General features: G+C 36.5%; 2 protein-coding genes across 2 annotated transcripts; one reads left to right on the forward strand and one right to left on the reverse strand.

Annotated features, from left to right (window-relative positions):
- Positions 1-1,507: 1,507 nt before the first annotated feature.
- LOC132191885 (U3 snoRNP-associated protein-like EMB2271) lies at positions 1,508-7,999 on the reverse strand. Its single transcript, XM_059607006.1, has 7 exons — positions 7,460-7,999; positions 6,560-6,902; positions 5,029-5,253; positions 3,742-3,970; positions 3,401-3,579; positions 2,288-2,353; positions 1,508-1,819 (listed from the first exon to the last, which is right to left on the reverse strand). The coding sequence occupies exons 1-7, from the start codon at positions 7,864-7,866 to the stop codon at positions 1,742-1,744; spliced, it is 1,527 nt and encodes a 508-aa protein (XP_059462989.1). The 5' UTR covers positions 7,867-7,999; the 3' UTR covers positions 1,508-1,741.
- Positions 8,000-10,561: 2,562 nt separating this feature from the next.
- Positions 10,562-14,559, forward strand: LOC132161747 (uncharacterized). The gene is made up of 8 exons (XM_059571929.1): positions 10,562-10,830; positions 10,949-10,998; positions 11,117-11,186; positions 11,300-11,405; positions 11,871-11,937; positions 12,094-12,169; positions 12,486-12,781; positions 13,924-14,559. The coding sequence occupies exons 1-8, from the start codon at positions 10,671-10,673 to the stop codon at positions 14,005-14,007; spliced, it is 909 nt and encodes a 302-aa protein (XP_059427912.1). The 5' UTR covers positions 10,562-10,670; the 3' UTR covers positions 14,008-14,559.
- Positions 14,560-20,429: the final 5,870 nt, after the last annotated feature.

The raw sequence follows: 20,429 nt of genomic DNA on the forward strand, positions 1-20,429 counted from the left end.
CGCTTGATCTGTGACAGCGGCGCTTCTTGCGGATGAAGGGAGTCGGAGGCGGAGACGGAGACGGAGACGAGGAACTCGGCTGCTCCGACACCTTCGTGGCGGTCAGATTCAGAGAGAGCGTAGCGAGATCCTCGCGCAAGGACCGCTTCCTTCCCACTTTCACGGCCGGAGTCCGCTCTCCGAAATTCGTCGCCGTCTTGGCATCTTCCATCGGAAAGCAGGCCAGAGAGTTGTAACTGTAATGGTCTTTCTGAAATCCCTCAGTATGAACAAGGGAGCGTGAAACCCAACGGTCGAATTTCTCTAGGGTTGTTAAGTAGAAGAGGGTGTTCTATTTATAGTGCGTTGATTTTTCTAATGGGCCACAAATCCATGGCCTCTGGCCCAGTAAAGGCGGAGTAATGCAACGTAAGGGTCTTGACTCTTGGAGCATGCAATCTCTGGCGGACGAGCTAACAATTATTAAAAAAAAAAGAAAAAAAAAAAAGAAGAATTCCACAAATAAGGGTCGTGGACTCGTGGAGCGTCGACCCAACTGATGTATAAGACGTGGTTTCACGCGTTGATTTTTAGTGGGCCGCTGGACTAGTTATACACCCAACGGACCCTAGTTCGCTTTCTCCTCTCATTAGGCTTTATGACTTTTAAAATATTTTTAATTTAATAGATTAAAAATATTTTAATTTGATTAAGAATTAATTAAGTTAACTTCTTCAAGGACAAGCTAGGTGTGACTTGTGTGAGAAAACAACAGAACAAGTTAGAAGTAGCAGCCACCTCTTTATTTATTTATTTATTATTATTATTTTTTTTGTCAAGTACGAAGTCAAATTCCATACTTGAAAAAATAAGCACTTGAAGATTTACATGCCACATTGCCACTGCATCTCTGCGCTATCATATTGTTAGCACCTCAATCATAGGTATTGCAAAGGCCTAGCATGTATCAATAAAGATAACAAGAAAAGGGAAGAGTTTGCGATTTGAAATGCTTAAAAATAAAGTTTTTTCCAAAAATAGTCTTTTTAGCTTTACAATAGTTATTCTGTTTAGAAGTTATTGTTTGATTTTCATCTCCTTTCTTCAAGTGATTGTCATATAATTATTATATGAAATCATTGAGCTTTGGTAATGTCAAATATACATTTGCTTTCTTGCTTAAACGTTTATGTTTTGGAACAAGTGAAATTTAGAGCAAATTGAAATAATATCTTTTTCATTTTTCTTTTACGCTATCCTTTCCTTGATGTGCATGCATGTAACAGAAATGCAAACGCAAATGACTTGAATACCCATAAAAAAAAAAATAAAAAAAAAAAAAAAAAAAAAAAAAAAACTCTTGGTTCTCCCCCCATCAGCTGCCCAACCAAATGCACATTTGGGTTTCGGACATAATACAAAAGCTACTTCATTTGTATAATAATCACGATGAAAACATGTATTTCAGAACTCAACAGTAGACTAAACCACCCACAATGATCCAAAATGACAAAACCATCCCGTCCCAGATGTTAACTGAAGTTTCTTATAAGCACTTTCTCTCACCACAACATGTTACAATACTCTTCATATAAAAAGATGGTTTCCCATTTCCCTTCCAGATGAAAAAAAGAAAAAGAAAAGGAATAAATGGTAATAAAAAATATATATAATTCGGACCAAATAAGAGAAACAGTTTTCATTTAACATCAAAGCTCAGATTAGTCAAAATTGGACTGCTACAAAAACCATTTGCGCCATCTTACGAGAGTTTAAGGGAATGTATTGCAATTCCATTCTGAGCAGACTGTATATTTCCCCACCTCCCCAAACGCGGCTCCTGTTGCAGAGATATATTCTATCATGTTAGAAGTTTAGTTTAAACTGTAGACACCAAAGGAACGAAATTTTATGAGTTGGAAAAAAATGATATAAAAATTAATGGCAGATTTTTTTTTTTTTCTGTAGACAATGAGATCTTTCTTTTGATAAGAGATAATGGGGAATTTTCCTGAAACATCATAAACATAGATGGGATATGGTAATTCACAACCAATAAAATGCTTCAGTTGCTATGCTTACATTTCCAAACTAGATCTTCGCTGAAGATTAAAATCCCACAATAGGAAGTCAGGTTTAAGCTTAATGCCAAAACTATGGTTTGACAGGAAACTCCATATTTTGGCTGACTATATTGACCTCAAGAAAGCTCAAATTAAAGGATCAGATTTTCTCTCTGTCATGTGCAAATCACATTCCTCATACTAACTTCAGAAAGGATAACTATGACAAAGGACAAAAAAATTACCTGCCCAACTCCAGCAACCAGGAACTGTCCGGATTTTGCAAAAGCTAATGAATTCACAAACCCAACCTGTGTTACACAAGATTCAAGTAAGAAACAAACATGATTTTTATTTGGTGGCTCTAAACTCAATCATACATCCAATTACATTTTTTTTGATAAGTAATCATACATCCAATTACATGGAGAGCCCAACTTAAAAAAGCACCATTAATAATCTAAAGGAAGAAAGCAGAAAGAGAGAAAAGGTGGTGTGGGGAGGGGGAGGGTTATGGGTTGGCTTGAATATAACCACATTAAGGGCTGAACTCTAGCTCGATACAATGCATGCCCCTAGTTAGTGGAGAAGCAGGGGAATCAACATACTGTTAATTCCCACTGTGCACCAAGAAATTAATGCACAAAAATCTGCCCAAATGGAACTTGTGAAAATCACTGCCATCCACTTCCAATTTGACATGGCAATCAAACAACTCTTGCAGGGCATTGACACGCAAACCCTGTTACATCACTGAGCTATTGCTAGCTTGCTTTTGTGTCTCATGTTTTAAATTAATGTAAGTTACACTTTTATCCCTCAAACTATCACCCCATTCTCAATTCCCATTCAAAATTTAAATTATTAAAGAAAAACAAAAGAAGAAAATCAACAGTTGTGTTGCAGTGTCTCCCCTCAATTCAAATCAGGTGTCAATTTGGATGGAAAACACAATCCGTGTTGTACATGTAAATTAACAGGAGCTGAATGAACTGCAATCCATATAAAACAAAAAGCCGTTGGGTATCAAACACAAAGCATTTCTAAAATATTCTCAGTTCAAAAATGAGTATTTATCATTTTAATTTTCATAATGTTAAGAAGCCATTCACATTATTACTTAAAAAACAACTTATAATCCGCTGTAAAAGCAGTTATTGAACAATGAACACAATATCTTCCTCCAAAGTTGATCATAGATGCCCTAAAAGTTTTAAATCTATAGTTACGAGGGGGAAAAAACTATCCAATCATTGAAATAAATGGAAGCAGCTGTCATAATTAATGGCTATATTCACATTGTTGTGTAATTCTAATTGCAAAAGGTTAACTATTATTTACAATTTGCTTTGGCTTACCAATGGAAGGTCGAACAAAGTCCGAATGCCTTTTGTCTCACTTTCAATAGCCCATAATCGAACGCAACCATTACCAGCTCCTGATGCAGCAAGATCACTGCTTCTACACACAGCGACGGAACTGACCCAGGAATGTGCTGATTGACAATGATAGCTTCCAGAACTATGGTCACCATTTTCTGCAGCAAGGGAATCAATGGCATATCATTAGAATACTGGCAAACAAGAAAGCGCATGGCAAGAATAATAAAATAGCTTAGGATACTATATCCACTTAATACGTCAACCTTATGCATAACTTCCATGATAAACCATTTGAAAACAAAGTTTTACAGTTTTACCTATATGTCCATTGGGGATTTTCCCACTATCCTTTTGTTCAATATTGTTGTTCGCAGCCAACAAAGCATGAGCATTCTTGACGATGTAAGCAGGCTTCTTTCGCAACATATTCCAAAGCTCAACACTTCCATCATCAGAGCCAGAGAAGAATTCCTCGTTACTAATGAAACAGCCACATTCCAGAGAAGATGCAGGGGCACGAAATACTAAACGTGACTCCTCAGGGACCTATTTTGCAGAGCATAGAAGGTACATCAAGACCAAAGTATGTAAAAAACAAAAGAAACATATCCAACTGGTATAAACAAAAACACCATAAAAACTCAAAGATACTGAAACTAATAAACTATATATAGACACGCACTGTGCTGATTTTATAAATGTGTAATATTTAGAGTACCAATTGGCAGTTTCAAGTGTTGGTGCAACAAACCAGAAATCATGCTCACAAAACAAGCTCTATCTATGTTGGAAAACTAGTCAACATACTGCTTTCTCCTACTAAATCCTTCCTAGATGCCCCCCTCCCCCTCCCCCTTCCTCCTTTCTTTCTGGTATGTTCAGTTAACTTCATTGATTGTACTCTTGGAAAGGCAGTATAATTCAAGGAAGGTATTGCGCATGATCATGAGGGGCATATCATTTATCATCATCCAAGGCCTTTTACCATGGCCACTGTTGTGAAGCAAAACTTTTTGTTCTCCTTTTTGGCCTTAAAAAGAGAAGTAGAAACTGCATGAATTACCTTGTGAAAAATGATGGAAAAGATGTAATTATGCATAGCATTTTTTAGTAGGTAATTATGCATAGTAGAAACCATGTCCTCTCCTGCTTTAAATATGAATTTGCCCCACCTAAAAAAAAAAAAAAAAAAAAAAAATCCGCACGCTATCATTTCTTGAACATCCAATCTCTTAAAAATACCACCCAATCAACTCCATGTAGAGTTTGAAATAAAAGGGCACATATTAACTCTTTATATCCCTTTCTTTTTTAGAATTGACCCAATGAATGCCAGAAAGCCTAGCAAAACCCATCCTCCCAAGATTGCTAGTCCATGGCCTAGCGATCTCCCTTGTAAGTCACCAAGAAGACTGAAACCTCATTTGAGGGATCTTCTCTGGCTGGTCAAAAGATATAAATGGAAAAAATGTATGGTAACCCCCATGTGTCTTTTTTTTTTTTCATAACTACCCATCTCTTTTTATTCAAATAATAGGCAGGCTCATACCATTACACTCATGAGCAGAAGAAAATCTATTATCATAAAAAGAGTATGTGCTCACCTTATACAATTGCATGATTCGATCACGTCCCACAGTCAACACCCGTTCTTTCCGTAAGCAATCAATAGTTAATATTTCACTTTGATGACCAAATAATGTAGTTATATAGGCTCTGTCTTCTGCATTCCATATCTTAACTGTTCGATCAAATGAACCAGAGAAAAGTTCTGAAGTTCCTTGCCTAAAAGTTAAACAAGATACGGGTCCCTTGTGACCTGGAAAAGCCTGTCAAACATACAACTAATAAGAATAACACATATGAGGCATAAACTTTCGGGTTTTGAGATGTGATCTTTAACAGCATCAGGACATAAAAGTTTGTCAGACAGATAAATGTTGAAGTTTAACTTGGAAACATAGATAGGTATCAAGGAGAGTTTTCCTAGGACTCAGCAGTCTATCACTTGTTCAAAATGTTTGCCATTTGAAAATTTTCTCTCAGATCTTGTCTATACCATAATTAATAAGTTATCACAGAAGAATATCATAATTACCAATCTTTGCCCACAAAAGAATCTACTGAAGAGAGGATGCCACCAAGCAACCGGAAGAAAATATAAGAATCCGGCTCCACTGCTATTGGAGGGTTAATTCCGCATTGTGGGGTTTGATTAATCTAAGGTGTGGGTCTTTAAAAAAAAGTACGGATGATAGCAAGTCACATAGCATTTTAAATACAGAAAAACTATGCTGTTTCATACATAAAGAAGTGAACAAAGTACGGTAACTGTAACTGTAACTTGTAAAAAAACTCAATTGAAATAAGCAGCTCAACCCAGCCAAAAAAAAACCAGACTAGTCGAGGCCTATCATCGAGTCAGGTCATAATCAGGAGCTGAGTGTTCTATTAGCCAAAACAAAAATTGCACTAAACTGAAACCCAGAACCAACAAAGGGTTTGCTCTAATATACATGTAAGACATTTGGGGGAGATTTACTATTTGGATATAGTGCAATTTTTGTTTCTTCATATTTTTTCTCATGATTTGAAAACAGAAGAGAGAATGTCCTGTTGGGAAATGACCAAATGGGATATGTAGTGGTTTTGTGAGTTGAATCAGATTTGTGAGTTTTTTTTTTTTTTTTTTGGAGGGGGGGAGACACACAGAGAGAGAATTGAGTCCAAAGAAGGAGAGGAATTTTTACGAGTACTGTACTTTGTTGTATCTCCTTTTGCACAAAATGACCATTTTGCTATGTATTTGAAATGCTTTATGACGTGACAGCATCCTGACCATCTATTTAACACCCATGGTTCAGATTAAGTGAACTCCAGAATACAGACTTACACCCCTACTGTAAGCACAGGATTTTTTGAACCTTTATGAAGGAAATATAAATGCATAAATTCCCGTCAATACAACATACACTCTATTGTCTGTCATAAAATGCCTAACGATCTAATACGTCACTGATATTCCCCTAACTAACCCCAATGCAAGAAATTGTTTCAATGTTTCAACTAAAATCAGAATTAAGTTTTATAACAGCACACATGTTTTCCAAAACGAAAGTAATAAATGAAATTCACCTGAATATGCTTTCGTGTACGGGTATCCCATAAATGAATGTGGCGATCTAAGCCTCCACTTGCTAAATATTTACCGTCAGAGCTAACAGCTAGTGCTAAAACATGTCTACTATGCCTTGTAGCTCGACCTTGTGTATCCCTGGCCCCATGAGACCTCAGTACTTCTTCGCTAGGCCACTGGTATTTTTCATGTTTCCCACTATCTACATCCCAATGCAAAATGGTGCCATCCTTCGAAGCTGAAAATCCCTTATGGTCATCTTCAGATAGAGCCACAGCAGTGACAGATTTCCGGTGCTTCACCAAGACCCGGAACTCATCACTAGATTCTGGAGTTTGAACCCTGAATTGCATTATTAAACATTAGAAGCATACTAGACATAGTGTTCACAGATCATCTCCATTTCTTCTAATAAGCAACAGTAGTTCAAAATCATGTGTCATATTCTGTTTCAAAAGACACTAATTAAGTTTCAAACTTCTGCACTTTGAAAAAGGATAAGACCATCAAACAAGTTGCACTCCTAGATTAGAAGCATCCCTCTTTAAACTAAGCAATTTAGTGCTTAAGCAGCAAGTGTCTTCACTAACAAAAAAGTACCCAGCGACTAGAGCTACAATTTTCTTATCGAAGTAGCATCCACTCGGTACCAAACACTGTGAACTTTAAAAAGCTAGAAGAGAAAATTAAGAAGTGCTACTATAAACTAAAGGATATACAAGAAAAACCAACCCAATAAAACTACAGCACTAAGAAAACCATCCTCACCATCACAATGTTATATGAGCAAGCCAAATCACATCAAAATATAAATTACCAAAAAACAAAGTGCAAAAGCGTAAGCTTTGAACTTGAAAAGCAATCAGAATCTACTCTAAGCTAGTTAAAACAAAGAATACCTAGACGCAATGGCTCGGCAAACCCGGCCGGCGTCCTCGAGCTGCTCCTGCTGCAAAATCCTCGACACGCGCGAGTCCCTCTCGCCTTCCCTCTCGTCTTCCCTCTCACCCTCCATTTCCTCCTCATCCTCCTCAGCTTTCGCCGCAATTCCCCGGACCTTGTCCAAGTACGCCCTCGCCACGCGCTGTCTCTTCTCGTCGGCGGTCTCCTCCACCAACTCAGCCTCCTCCTCCTCCTCGACCCCATGTTTAGCAGCCAACCCATAGTCATCGTCCGAGTCGTCGCTCCTTATCACGTCACTGTCAATCTTCCGTCGTTTCTTCGAGTCCTCGACGAAAAATGGGTTCCGTGAAAATCCCTTGCCCTTTCTTGCTCCTCCTTTCGGAGCCGACATTTTATTCTTCATGTTCTCAAACTCTGGGAGACACTCGAAGCAGAGAGAGAGAGTTTTGCTTGGTAGGGTTTTTCAGAGGGTTTAGCGGCGAGTTGAAGGGACGGTGCTTCAAGCCGACCCAACTTATTCCAATCCCATAGCGGCTGGCGCCACCAAGCCGACCCGAAACAGCCGAAGTTGGGTTTAGAAGGGCTAAAAGATTCTACACCTTGAGCTTCAATGATCTGTCATCGGCCTCATAGGCCCATTCCCAACTTTGGGTTGGTTGTCGTTGTGTTAATAAACGATAACCGATAACAATCTCTATCTCTGTCTCTAAGAAGTAGCTTAATCGGCTATGGACCACGCCTAATGAAGCGGAGGTTACTAGTTCAAATTTCTCTTTCCCCTTCCCTTGTGTGGACATGTCAAAAAATTTTAAAAAAATAAAAATTATCTATCTATAATCGCAAATAATCGTAACTAGATAATCACACCAATTACAGTTATTAATTATATAAATTTAGAAATCCCAGTTAATAATCGGATAATAAGTTTATTATAAAAACCGGTTTTAGGATTATTTTTTTTTCGCTTGTTTTTAGACATGAATGTATTGTTTGTTATATTGTGTTATATTATTACTGTGTATTATATTCTCATAGAGTTAAAAGTTAATACTATGAGTCCATAATCATTATACTCATACTGTGTTATATTGTCTTAGTGCATGAATCATACAACAGTGCAACCATAACGAAGGCCACTGAATTGAAGTTTATTACTATAACATCATTCTTTTTCTTTTTCTTTTTCTTAGAAGCCACGCCACATCAAGTTTGGGGATAAAAATCATAAAATAATGGTGTGTAGTATTACTTATTTTTTGACGAGTATTATTGAAAATTATATTTTTATCCTACAAATATTTTTTTTAAAAAAAAAACCATTATGTCATTCTATTCATTACTGTATTCATTACTGAAAACTATTTTTTCATTAAAAAAAAAAAAAAAACTATTTTGAACAAAGAGTTCAGTCATTACGATATCCATAACTTATTGAGGGCTTTCTCTATATGGATCGCTTCTTCTATAGCTCGGAGATTAGTCTTTGCTAACCTATGAGTTGCTTTGTTCACTTCTCATCGGACATGATATATATGGGTATCGCCAATTTTTTTTTTTTTTGTTGAGAAAAACATAACATTTCATTCAATAATACCACGAACATAAAGCTCTTACATCACAGAGCAAAGATCTGAAGCAACCATAGCATAAAGTTATAAGATTACCAGGTTTAGTACAAGATTCGAAACCAATCCGCTAACCCATGACTAAAATCAGATTTAATACTAGATCTGTGACAGACAGACTCAACCAAATGTATGGATAGCAATTATTCATCGACCCTGAGAGCGGAAAGACTCTCATGCCGAAACTCTTCCTCCTCGACCCGAAGGCTAGGATAATGATCACATCCACAACCTAAAGGCCTGGACCAAAACTAATTAATCCGAAGGCGACATAAATCAAGTGAGAGGGGAAAGAGCCTTATTACAAACCAAACAAAACATGAAAATTAAACAATACAGGGAAAAAACACACGCCAAAACACAAATACATCTTAAAAAAGCAACAAAATAGGGAAATAAAATAAGAAAAAAACAGCACACTCCGATCACGCACACGCCGGGAATCGAAAACCGAAGGGGCGTTGGAAGCTCATCGCAGTGGGGACGCATCGAAAGGCCCAACAGTGGATGGTGGGCGACGAACAGGCGCGGAGAAGACCGGCAAAGCAGGACCTGAAAACAACCACAAACAAGAAAAAAAAAAAAAAGAAAAAGAAAAAAAAACAACAAGATACCACCAAAACAAGGAAAAAACAGGGAAAATGAGCACAAAGTGGGAAGATGGTAGTCAGAAGGGAGCCGGACCCGTGCAGGCCGAAAACCGCCGCGTAAGGGGCGTGGGAGCTCGACGCAGTGGGGACGCATGAAAGAAAACCCTAATAACGAGCAGCGAAGCGGCGACCACAGACAAAATCTGAACCCACAAAGAGCCAAAACAAGATCAAGGAGCCCGCTGTAGAAAATGAAGGCGGGGGAAGAAAAGCGGTAGGGAATGGGCAAAAACGGAGAAAAACGGAGGGGGAAAGGAGCGGCAAGGAAGGGGAAGAGAGGAGACACCGGGACTAGGGCATCAGGTAAATAGCTAACACCGGAGCGAGGAGGACGAGGGGAAGAGGGAGGCTGCCAAACGGCCAACCCTCCTCCCCTATGTGGCTAAAGGGTTTCGCTTTTCTCTCTGGCGGCTAGAGAGGGTATCGCCAATTAATTAGCCATAACGACACCATTTTTTTTTCATTCTTTTTAATGCTTTGCTTGCACTACTTGTAATGCAACTCATTTCAGTTCAGCTCCATCTATTTAACAATGTTGATAAGACAATCTTAATCAACCTTTAAATCAATCGTTAATAAAAAGATATTCAATAATTAATTGAGACTATATTGTAAAATAAATGGGGAATAAAAATGTAGTGTATAAATCATTATTATCTAGTAGAATAGATACTAAACATAAATTATACACTATTCCGAAACCGGAATGAGGATATACTCTTCTTACAATAAGACACCTAACAGGCGTAGCCAAACATCCAACTTTCTTTAACCAGAATAAGAGGAGAAAATCATTCAAACGCCCCCACACATCGCACGGCGTTGCTCACGTTCAGACCGCCGGCGTCCGAGCGAGGGACTCAAACCCACGATACACGCACAACCAGAGATACAACTTTGAAAGTTAAGGGTAATTAGATAAAGAAGAGAGAATGGGATTGCCAGATGCTTCCGGAGATTTGTCATCGGAAGTGGAGGTTCATGCTTTCAGACGCCTCTTCCCTCTTCGTTTTTATGAGCGTCATCTCTCTGAATCTATCCGGCCTGATGGTAGGCCACTTGGAAGAGCTAGAGATACAACAATAGCCCTTGGTTAGTTAAAGCTTGTACCCATTTATGGACAATCTCTCATATAAATTTTACTGGTGTTGCTACTCAAACTAAATGGTCAATCTTTTTTTGTTTTTGTTTTTTGTCTTTTTAATTCAAGGGGCTGTTGCATCTGCTGATGGGTCAGCATTGGCAAAGATTGGTTCAACTGTAAGTGTCTTTCTCTCAACATGTGTGGCCTGGGGGTGGCTAAGCTTATTTGTGTATATCAGGTGTATGATTTTATTTGTTTTCTAGCTCAAGTACTTATTTTTTGTTCCTTGGACAGACAATGTTGGCTGCTATTAAAATGGAAGTCATGACTCCTTCCATGGAGTCACCAGATGAGGGCTGCTTAGGTTGACTATTGCAGTATTGTATTGCTAACTGCATATGTTCTTTTACTTATTTCTCTTGCATTTGTTCACTTTTATATATGGGATGCCAATATGTATATCTTTGTTTTTTTCAGCTATTGATTTCCACATGCCTCCAATTTGTTCTCCAATTGTTAGGCCTGGCAGGCCAGCTGAGGCAGCACCAGTAGTGTCAAAACAATTATCTGACACTATTTCAAGGCATGTAATTATATTCTCTAGCTACTTGCTGCTGGTTAAATTCTCTTTTCCGAAGTCCTTTAAGTTGGAAAAATGTGTTACTTATCAAAAAAAAAAAAAAAAAGGTTGGAAAAATGTGTTTGTTGATTGGTGTTTAGTCTGGCCTATCAGAAGTGCTAAGAAGTTTCATTGGACACCATAAATGTATCCTAAATGACTAGTCAGGCCAATGAAAGTATTCTTTAGAATAGGATTCGAAAGCAATTGAAGTTGTTATCAAATTACATTTATTAGCTCATCTCAGTAACTTTTCTCTTTGGTGCTTCCTTGTTCTGCTCCTTGCACTTGTTGTGCCTCTATTTGTTGGGTTGATCAGCACTTCTATGATTGTCAATGATCTCATTTAATGTTACTTCATTCTATTCCACTTTTATTATAGGCTAGGTGTAACTGTTCTGTAATGACTAGTTATATGTGCTGTTGCAGCTCTGTCATGGCTGATTTGAAAGAGTTATCCTTGGTCAGTGGAAAAGCTGCTTGGATGGCATACTTGGTAATGGCGTTATTGCCTGCATTTTCATATTTATCCTTAGAAATTTAGAAAATCTTCCTTTTGGTGCTTTGAGCATGTTCTTTTGGACTTTGTGAATTGTAACGGTCAATTTTCTGAACTGGATTATAAAGAAATACTCAAACTTATATGTTGCAGGACATATACTGTTTGGATGCTGATGGTGCTCTCTTTGATGCTGCTTTACTTTCAGCTGTTGCTGCCTTGTCTCATTGTAAGAGTTGAATGCTTTCTCATTTGATATTGTGTATGGTCCATTCAAATGCTTGCAGCATGGCTAACAGCAACAGCCTAAAAAATTCACTTCCCCGCAACCCAACCCAACCCAACCCAACCCAACCCAACATTAGATCGAGTGTTTATTAGGGAACTCTTACTCTGTTCCAAGTTTCTATAATTACATTAAATATTTGCAATTATACTTGCGTAGACTTCTATTTTCATTTGTATATATTTGAATGCAGATTTAACTTAAAATCATTAACTATATCTGCATTGCCTTACTCTATAGAATCTTCCATGCCTTGCAGTACAAATCCCTGCTGTTTCCCTAAATGAGGATGGTAGAGTTGTTGTTGTGTCTGAGGAAGATGAAGGAAAGCCGGAAAAGGAGCCTGTTAATAGAGAGAAGAGGAAGCTCACGCTGAAAAGCATTCCTTTCTCACTGACATGCATACTTCACAAGAACTATATCTTGGCAGACCCTACTGCAGAGGAAGAGTCCATCATGGAAACTCTTGTTACTGTGGTTTTGGATTCATCAAGTCAACTCATTTCTCTTTATAAGCCAGGCGGACCAGTTCTTGCTAATACATCTGCTATTCAGGTAAGTTTTTCATCCTAGAAACACACCCTCAAAGGATCCATTAAAAGTGCCAATTTGTTGATCAATTTAGTATGTTGCAACCTGTTGCATTACAATCTACTTTGTTGAACCATGATAATTGGAGCGTTATTTATATTTGATTGGGGGCTCGTGGTCATAATATATATGAGACTATGGCTGCATTTGTTTAAGTGTAAAATGTTTTTCAGAAAACACTTTACCCATTTTGCAGTATTTGGTTTGAACAGAAAATGCTGATAAACATAAACCAATTTTGGGCTATTCCACTGAAGGCTCCAAAAAAAAAAAAAAATCCTTTCCCCTTGTTGCCATCCCCCCTCTGTTGGGGGGTGGGTTCTTTTATAGATGTGGGGGATACAAATGTTCAATTTTCTGTACTTTATTTCACTGAGAACAAAGATGCCATGTGACATTGTGTTTTTTTTTTTTTTAAAGTGTTGATGGCAGCATATGGCTGTGTCTGACAGTTATGGGTGGTTTCTAGCTGCAGTGGAATAATATTTTTAGTATCAACCAAACTCCTGAAAATATTTTCGATATTATTTTCAGGATCTCAATCAACATGGAACTGATTATCCCCTAAAATATTGTTAACTGAAAACATTCACTCAACACATTTTACATCAAAACAAACAGTTTTAAAACTGGTTTTGACATCTATTCCTGTACTTTCATGGAATCAAATTGGAATCCAAAACTCAATAGTGTCTTGAAAGCTTTGAATTACTAAAGCTTTGTGGAGATAAGGACCAGAAATTTTGAAATGGATGTGAAAATACTTTTATTAACTTAGCAGAAACAATTTTCCATTGAGCAGATGGACTGTTATCTCCAATCTGCGCATGATTTTGCCAAGAAACGTATATCAGGATATATATAGGCTGGGTGTTTTTTTTAACTTATATATATATATATAGGCTGGGTACTGTTTTACCTGAAGCCCTGTAATACTCTTACTTTGTCTAGAGGATTCATTCTTTCCAATAAGTAGAAAGTCGTCTTGCACAAATTGTATATTGTACATAAATTTGACTTCCCAAGGCACATTAAACAGTGGCCTATGGAAACACAAAGAAAGTTATAAGCTGAATGCTGATGATGACGGGTTTCTGTGGTTTTAGGATTCCATTGCACTGACAAGGCAAAGAGTGAGGGAACTACAGAAGATTTTAGATGAAGCTAATTCTGGTATGGAGGTTGACTAGCTTTGATATTTATTTTTTGAGGGGAATATCATATTGATTAGTGCAGTTGGTGAGTAATTATGTTTTGCATCTCTATTTGTTTATTCCTGGTTTCTGTAGTGACATTGTTTACTCTATAAAAAGGGTTCTGAAGAGTAGCGTCGATAATCAATCTTGGTTGGATATGTGGTAGATTTGTTCTTTGCAACTTCAGAGAAATTGAGTAGCATCTTTTTATTCTTAAGGTTAAATAAAGCACGACTTTGATAAGAAGTCCATCTATCTCTTGGTATATCTTTACGACTCCACCAAGTTAATTGTTGTTGACTTCCTTTGTAGTGTAAACAACTTCACTAAGGACATCATATCTTTTTTTTTTTTTTTTTTGTTAAAAACTTAAGAATTTTTTTTTCTTCTTTTTATATATATCTCTTGCCATTAAAGTTTGAAGAAGTTGTACAACAATACATTGTTCTAGATGGAGCTGAGTGGTGGAAAATGCTTCTTGTTATGAGTGGCTGGAATAAAGGCTTTGAGGTTTACTTTTTACTTTTCACTTCATTAGTATATATGAACTTTAGTTTTGATGAACAAGCCATTTATGGAAGGAAGTTTCTGCTGAGAGTGTGCTTGTGTCCAAATTAATTATTCATATTCAATCTGTCTACCTAATTTCAGCCCCTTGGATATCTAAGTGCTTATATACCAAATTTTCAAAGCAGCCACCTTTAAGGCTTCTTTGAATCATCTTAGTTTGAGCATCACTTTGCCCGTAAACAAACAAACTGGCTTTTTGCAAAATGAGTTTCTCTCCTATCAGAATTCCATTGGATATGTATCTCTGCTATGTTTACTAAACCCACCGGAAGCTCTTTCATTGCTACAATTTTTTTTTCTTACATCTTTTGGTCGTAAATGACATTTATTCAAATAATTAATTTTAAGCGAAATAGAGAGAATCTATTTCGTGGTTCAGATTTTGTTTGGATGTATTTAAAGGCATACATAATATCACATTATTTAAAATTTTTAAGTAACGTGACAATATATTCAACATGTGATATATATACTATTAAATTTATAAAATTTAATATGAATCATAAAAAAAAATTCTCTCTATTTCCCGGTCCTTCGGCACAAAGGGCATTGTCCCCCAACTTTTGAAAAGCGGAAAATTTTATGTCCACGTGTCTTAGTGTGGGATGATAAAAAGGGCAGGTTTAGGTTGTATGCAACCTTTCATTTTAACAAAAACACCATTTCAGAGCCAAAATTTGAGGAAAATATCGATTCTGACAATCTATATGTAAACTTTCAAACCTTACAAAATGAATTAGAACAGAATGATATACTTAAAAGGTGATTCTACTCCATTTGTCCTCGAAGAGCCCGTTAGGCAAATCGATTTTTGGACAATTGTTTTCAAAACACTTTTCACATAGGAAGAAAATACAAAACAAATTCGGTATTCTACATATTTGCTGTTTTCAATTATGTGATTTTTCCATTTATTGGGTGATTTCAAAACTAAATTGAACAACATCTAGCAGAACCCAACAGGACAGGGCAATAAACAAAAACAGGGACAAGATGACATTAAACCCACAATAATAAACCGACACAGGAGATAAACATCATAGTCTAAGAACATGGCAGCATCATACTTCAAATATATTCATAGGCCATAGTACCAAAAAAGATGAATTACAGAATGATGAAGGGTCATTAGACTCATTACCCAATGCTGGTCCAAATTATAACATCCTAAAAATATTTCCAATACTATTTGAATGTCTAAAACGTAGATAATTAATGCATTAGTTTATGCAAACTAAAAATGGAAAATTATGATAAGGAGTTTCAGTGAATTGGGTTTAACGGGTTTAATATTATATATATATATAAGGACCAGGTATGTTTTAAAAGCCTCAACAAATGGAGCAGTAAGTTTTGAAATCTGAGAACGAATTCATTAGGCTCGTAATTTATTATCAGAATAAATACAAGGGTGTTTTTTTTTTTTTTTTTTTTTTTTTTTTAATTTTAATTTTTATTATTATTATTTTTTTATAATATCAGTAACCTTGCATATTTGGGGTAATCCACCATACATGTACAGTTATTGCAAGTTTAGCTGAAGTGATTGATGACAAAGATCCGCATTGGTACTTAGAGGTTTACTATTGAGGAAATTGGTTGGACTTGAGGTTAACTTGAACGAGATGAGTCAGTGTCATCAGCTTAATTGTTATAGTTATTCATGACGCATGTGACACTTTTATTATGGTTTAAAGTTTGTAAAACGTTACGATGTTAAATAAAAGCTCCAATTAGTTTAATGATATGTTTATAAGGTCAATTTAAGTGCACAAATTTAATTCAGATTGCCTGATATTGAGGTTGAGATAATAGTGCTTAGTGGGAAATTGGGAATTGAAGATTTCCACTTTCGCCTAAAGACGGAGCGCTACAAGTAAGCTCTAGATTTTTTCAGAAAATATTTTCTAAAAAAAAAAGAAAGAATAGGGTTATAAATACGATTTAAGAATGTAATTGTGTATATTTGTAGACAAAATCATAAAATAACATACAAATAATTCATTTTATGATAAAAATTTATATATAATTCGTTGCAAACATAAACTCCTTACGTGACCGATCAACCCATTTTGAAGCCATGGACCACAGCTCTGGCTACTTGTGGGCCTTCGGATTACAAAGCAATGTAATAATAAGGGAACAACACTCACCTACTACTGACATTTAACAATTACTAATGAAGATAACAGGATGCATGCTGACGAAGATAATCCTCTTATCCTGATAACAATTCTGCTTGGAAATCCCTTGTTGCACGATGCATATGGTTTATCAATTGAAGGTAACTTCTTGCTGCAGATACCCAATCACTGCCTCATCCCCTCCCTTTTATGCATGCACCTGGCTTGCAACATTTCACTTTACTCTATTTTCATCTCGTTCAGCTTCTTCTCAAGGTTTTGCAAACAATCATACTCTTCGTCTTCCCCTTCATCTTCATCTTTGTCTTTGGGGAAATCAAACCTTGGGTGAACAGTCAATTTACATTGAGTACATTCCAGGGCTATCTCGTCAAAATTGTCGCCACAAACATCACATGGAGGGGAGTACTTTGTCTTTTGGACAAAATTGAAAGGGTGTTGATGGTGTTCATCTTTATAAGTTTTTCCAAACTTAATGTATGGATACTTTTTCAGAGCACATTGAGGATGAGCAGAAAAGTCGCATTTTTCACAGTAATAAAACCAATGGTCTTGATCTCTTTTTTCTTCACAAATTAGGCAATAATATTCTCCAAATCTATCTTTAGTAGTGTAGGTGAGTTTGAGGGGATGTTCATCATATTCATGGCTAGCTAAGAGTGGAAGAGTTGCACATCTAAAACACAAGGCGAAGTTGCAAGGATAGCATACAAACCAACTAGGATACTTACAAAATTTACATTTTCCTCTGAATATAGGAACCAAGAAAAGTCGGTGTTGGTGACCCTCATGATGAAGGGCTTCCTGAATTGCAAAACATTGAATGTCAAGGACAATTTCCTTTGGTCTTTCACAGTGGTAGAAGAATCCATGGCGATAATGTTTACACAATCTACATTTGAACACGCCACCAGAGAAAGGTGCCTGTGACAAGAGGGTGAAAGAAAATGGGAGAAAATAGTGTCTAGCGTTTGTGGGTAGTTTAGCACATATATTATGGAGAGAAAAATTGCATTGTGCACAACAGTAAAACGGAGGGGAGATCAATTGCATGCACCCATCACAAATTTTATCATCCTTGACCTCGTCATAGTTAAGAATTAAGTCATGTTGATGACTAAAATGATGTTTGATCTCTTGAAGCATACCTCTTTCGTTCTCTACTCGATTGATATCTTTGAATAAGCCAGCTACATTGACAATGGATCCAATAGGCGGAGACTCAATAATCATACCCATTTGGTTCTCATCAATCTCTTTTGCACAACTCAAGTGAGTAGCATAACCACATTGATGACAATAGTAAGTTGCATGCTTTGTGTTCATCTCGTTACTGCATACTTTACATAATATGTTGGCACGCTCCATTACCTGATGAATAGAATATGTGAGTGTGAGGGGGTGATCATGACAAATAATTTTGATGGTACGTGAAAGCGAAGCACATTTGGTGTGAATCAAGAGTCGACATATGCTACATAATAGTCCAATGTCCTCGTCGTTGTCGCCAATGTCCTTGCCTTCTCCGCCACATGCTTCACAAGTGAATTGAATTTGTTTCAAGAGGGGAACGTACGCGTGCTGGTGACATTCATCCTTACTTACGCGCCAACGAGAAGCACATTTAGTGTCAAGGCTGAAATTGCAATCCCTCTGCATGCACCGATAAAAGAAGCACCTTTCGCTAAGTTTACCGCAAGCACAACAGTAAAAATCATCCCATGGGCCTTTGATACAAAGGGTGTGGTTTGGGTGCAAGGGATGTTGTATCTCTTTGGGTAGCTGGAAGCATGATTTATGGCAGAGGAAGTTGCAATCAGAGCATTTGTACCCGGGACCCGATGGTGGTTCCTCGCATACCCCGCAAACGACTTCCTTCTCTCCATCAACTTTCAGATCTTCTAGAAAGATCAATGGATGCTCGTGGATGAAATCTTTGCTCTCCATCTCCTTCAAGATTTCTGTGTCTTTTTCTCTGTATGTGTATAATTGTTTTTATGGGCTTTGTTTGTATATCTGATTCAGACTTGTTCTCTATTTATATATCGCAACCCTTTGTCACTTTGTGGATTCTTTCTTCGCTCTCTCTTTTTATTCGCCTATTGGAAATTAGTGGCGTGATGCCTTCAAGGCTTCAAGTACCAAGCGCCAACCTTTTTTAGATTCTTTTCTCTCTCTCTCTCTCTCTCTCACTATTTTTGTTTTTTTATTCTTTTCGTCTTTTCAAAGTTTGAAGCACCAAGCTGCAACCCCTGGATTCCTTTCTTCTTCCCCTTCCCCTTCTCTTCCTCAGTTTATTTATTCTTTTCCTCTCTAATCAAGGCTTGAAGCACACTGCAACCCTTTGTGGTCTTTTTCTTTCTTTGTTTATTTTGTTCCTTTCTTGTCTCAAAGGCTTCAAGCGGAAAGCCATTTTGGAATATTTTCTCTCCCTCTGTTGATTTATTCTTTGCCTCTCTTCGAGGCTTGAAGCACCAAGCCACGACCCATTATGGATTATTTTCTTGTCTCTCTCTCTCTCTCCCTTTGTTTATTTATTCTTTTCCTCTTTTAAGTCTTCAAGCACCAAGCCACAACCTTGAATTCTTTTCTTTTTTTCTCCCTCCCCCATTCTCTTCTTCCGTTAATTTATTATTTTCCTGTCTTAAACGCTTCAAGCTAGCATCAAGCAACGGAAATCAGTGCAACACGGTTACACGGTCAAGAAATTTTTTTTTTATATTAATTTAAGGAAAAACTTCAAAAAACTCTTCTAAGCTTCTACGCGTTTTGAAAGTACTATGCGAAGTTCAAAAACTCTTAATTAAAGGTATCAAACTTTCAAATTTATTTCAATTACCTATTTTTGCTAGAATTTTCCATTAAATCTTGTCAATATTTTCAAAATACCCATATTTTTTCATTATAAAAAAATAAAATAAAAAATTGTAAAGATTCAAGCGTTATATATATATATATATATATATATATATATATATATAAACATATTTGCAATATTTTTGCAAGATCTTTGCAATTTTAATTATTGTTTTATAAATAAAAAAGGGATATATATTATGCATTTTGACAAAAAATTAACGATAAATCCTAAGGGAATAGGGTAATTGAAAGAAATTGAAAGTTCGATACCTTTAATTGAGAGTTTTTAAACTTTGGAGAGATAATGTTAAAATGAGTGAAAGTTCAGGGGCATTTTTGAAGTTTCTCCTTAATTTAATGATAGATTTAAAAAAAATAGAAACTTCACAAAAGCCATTTGAACTTCCATATATTTTGAAAAGACCTCTCTAAAGTTTAAAAACTCTCAATTTCATCCATCGAACTTTCAATTTGATGCAATCTACCACTCCTTCGTCTGCTTTTGGCATTAATTCCTAACAGATGTTATGAAAAATATTAAAATACCCTCAACTTTTCGTTTTAACGTCAGTTTAACACCAAATCCTAACGGATAGGGTAGATTGCATCAAATTGAAAGTTTAAATGGTGAATTGAAAGTTATTGAACTTTGGGGGGTTCTTCTCAAAACATGTGGAAATTCATGGAGCCTTTGTAAAGTTTCTTTTTTTTTAAAAAAAAAAAAAAAAAAAAAAGACTTTACTTAACTCCATTAAACTAAATAACTTTTGCAATGTCCATTTCAAAATTCAAAAACTCTCAATTTAATATATCGAACTATAAACAAATTTTAGTATCACCCAT

The sequence above is a fragment of the Corylus avellana genome, chromosome ca9, assembly GCF_901000735.1.
Source record: "Corylus avellana chromosome ca9, CavTom2PMs-1.0".
NCBI lineage: Eukaryota > Viridiplantae > Streptophyta > Magnoliopsida > Fagales > Betulaceae > Corylus > Corylus avellana.

Excerpts from the sequence above, each read along its gene's own strand:
- LOC132191885 (XM_059607006.1), bottom strand. The coding sequence starts at position 7,866 with ATGAAGAATAAAATGTCGGCTCCGAAAGGAGGAGCAAGAAAGGGCAAG. Across the intron at positions 5,254-6,559 it reads GTACACGAAAGCATATTCAG|GCTTTTCCAGGTCACAAGGG; the intron begins GTGAATTTCATT and ends TATGTTTGACAG. Across the intron at positions 3,580-3,741 it reads AATCCCCAATGGACATATAG|AAAATGGTGACCATAGTTCT; the intron begins GTAAAACTGTAA and ends CCCTTGCTGCAG.
- LOC132161747 (XM_059571929.1), top strand. The coding sequence starts at position 10,671 with ATGGGATTGCCAGATGCTTCCGGAGATTTGTCATCGGAAGTGGAGGTT. Across the intron at positions 11,406-11,870 it reads TTATCTGACACTATTTCAAG|CTCTGTCATGGCTGATTTGA; the intron begins GCATGTAATTAT and ends GTGCTGTTGCAG. Across the intron at positions 12,170-12,485 it reads TGTTGCTGCCTTGTCTCATT|TACAAATCCCTGCTGTTTCC; the intron begins GTAAGAGTTGAA and ends CATGCCTTGCAG.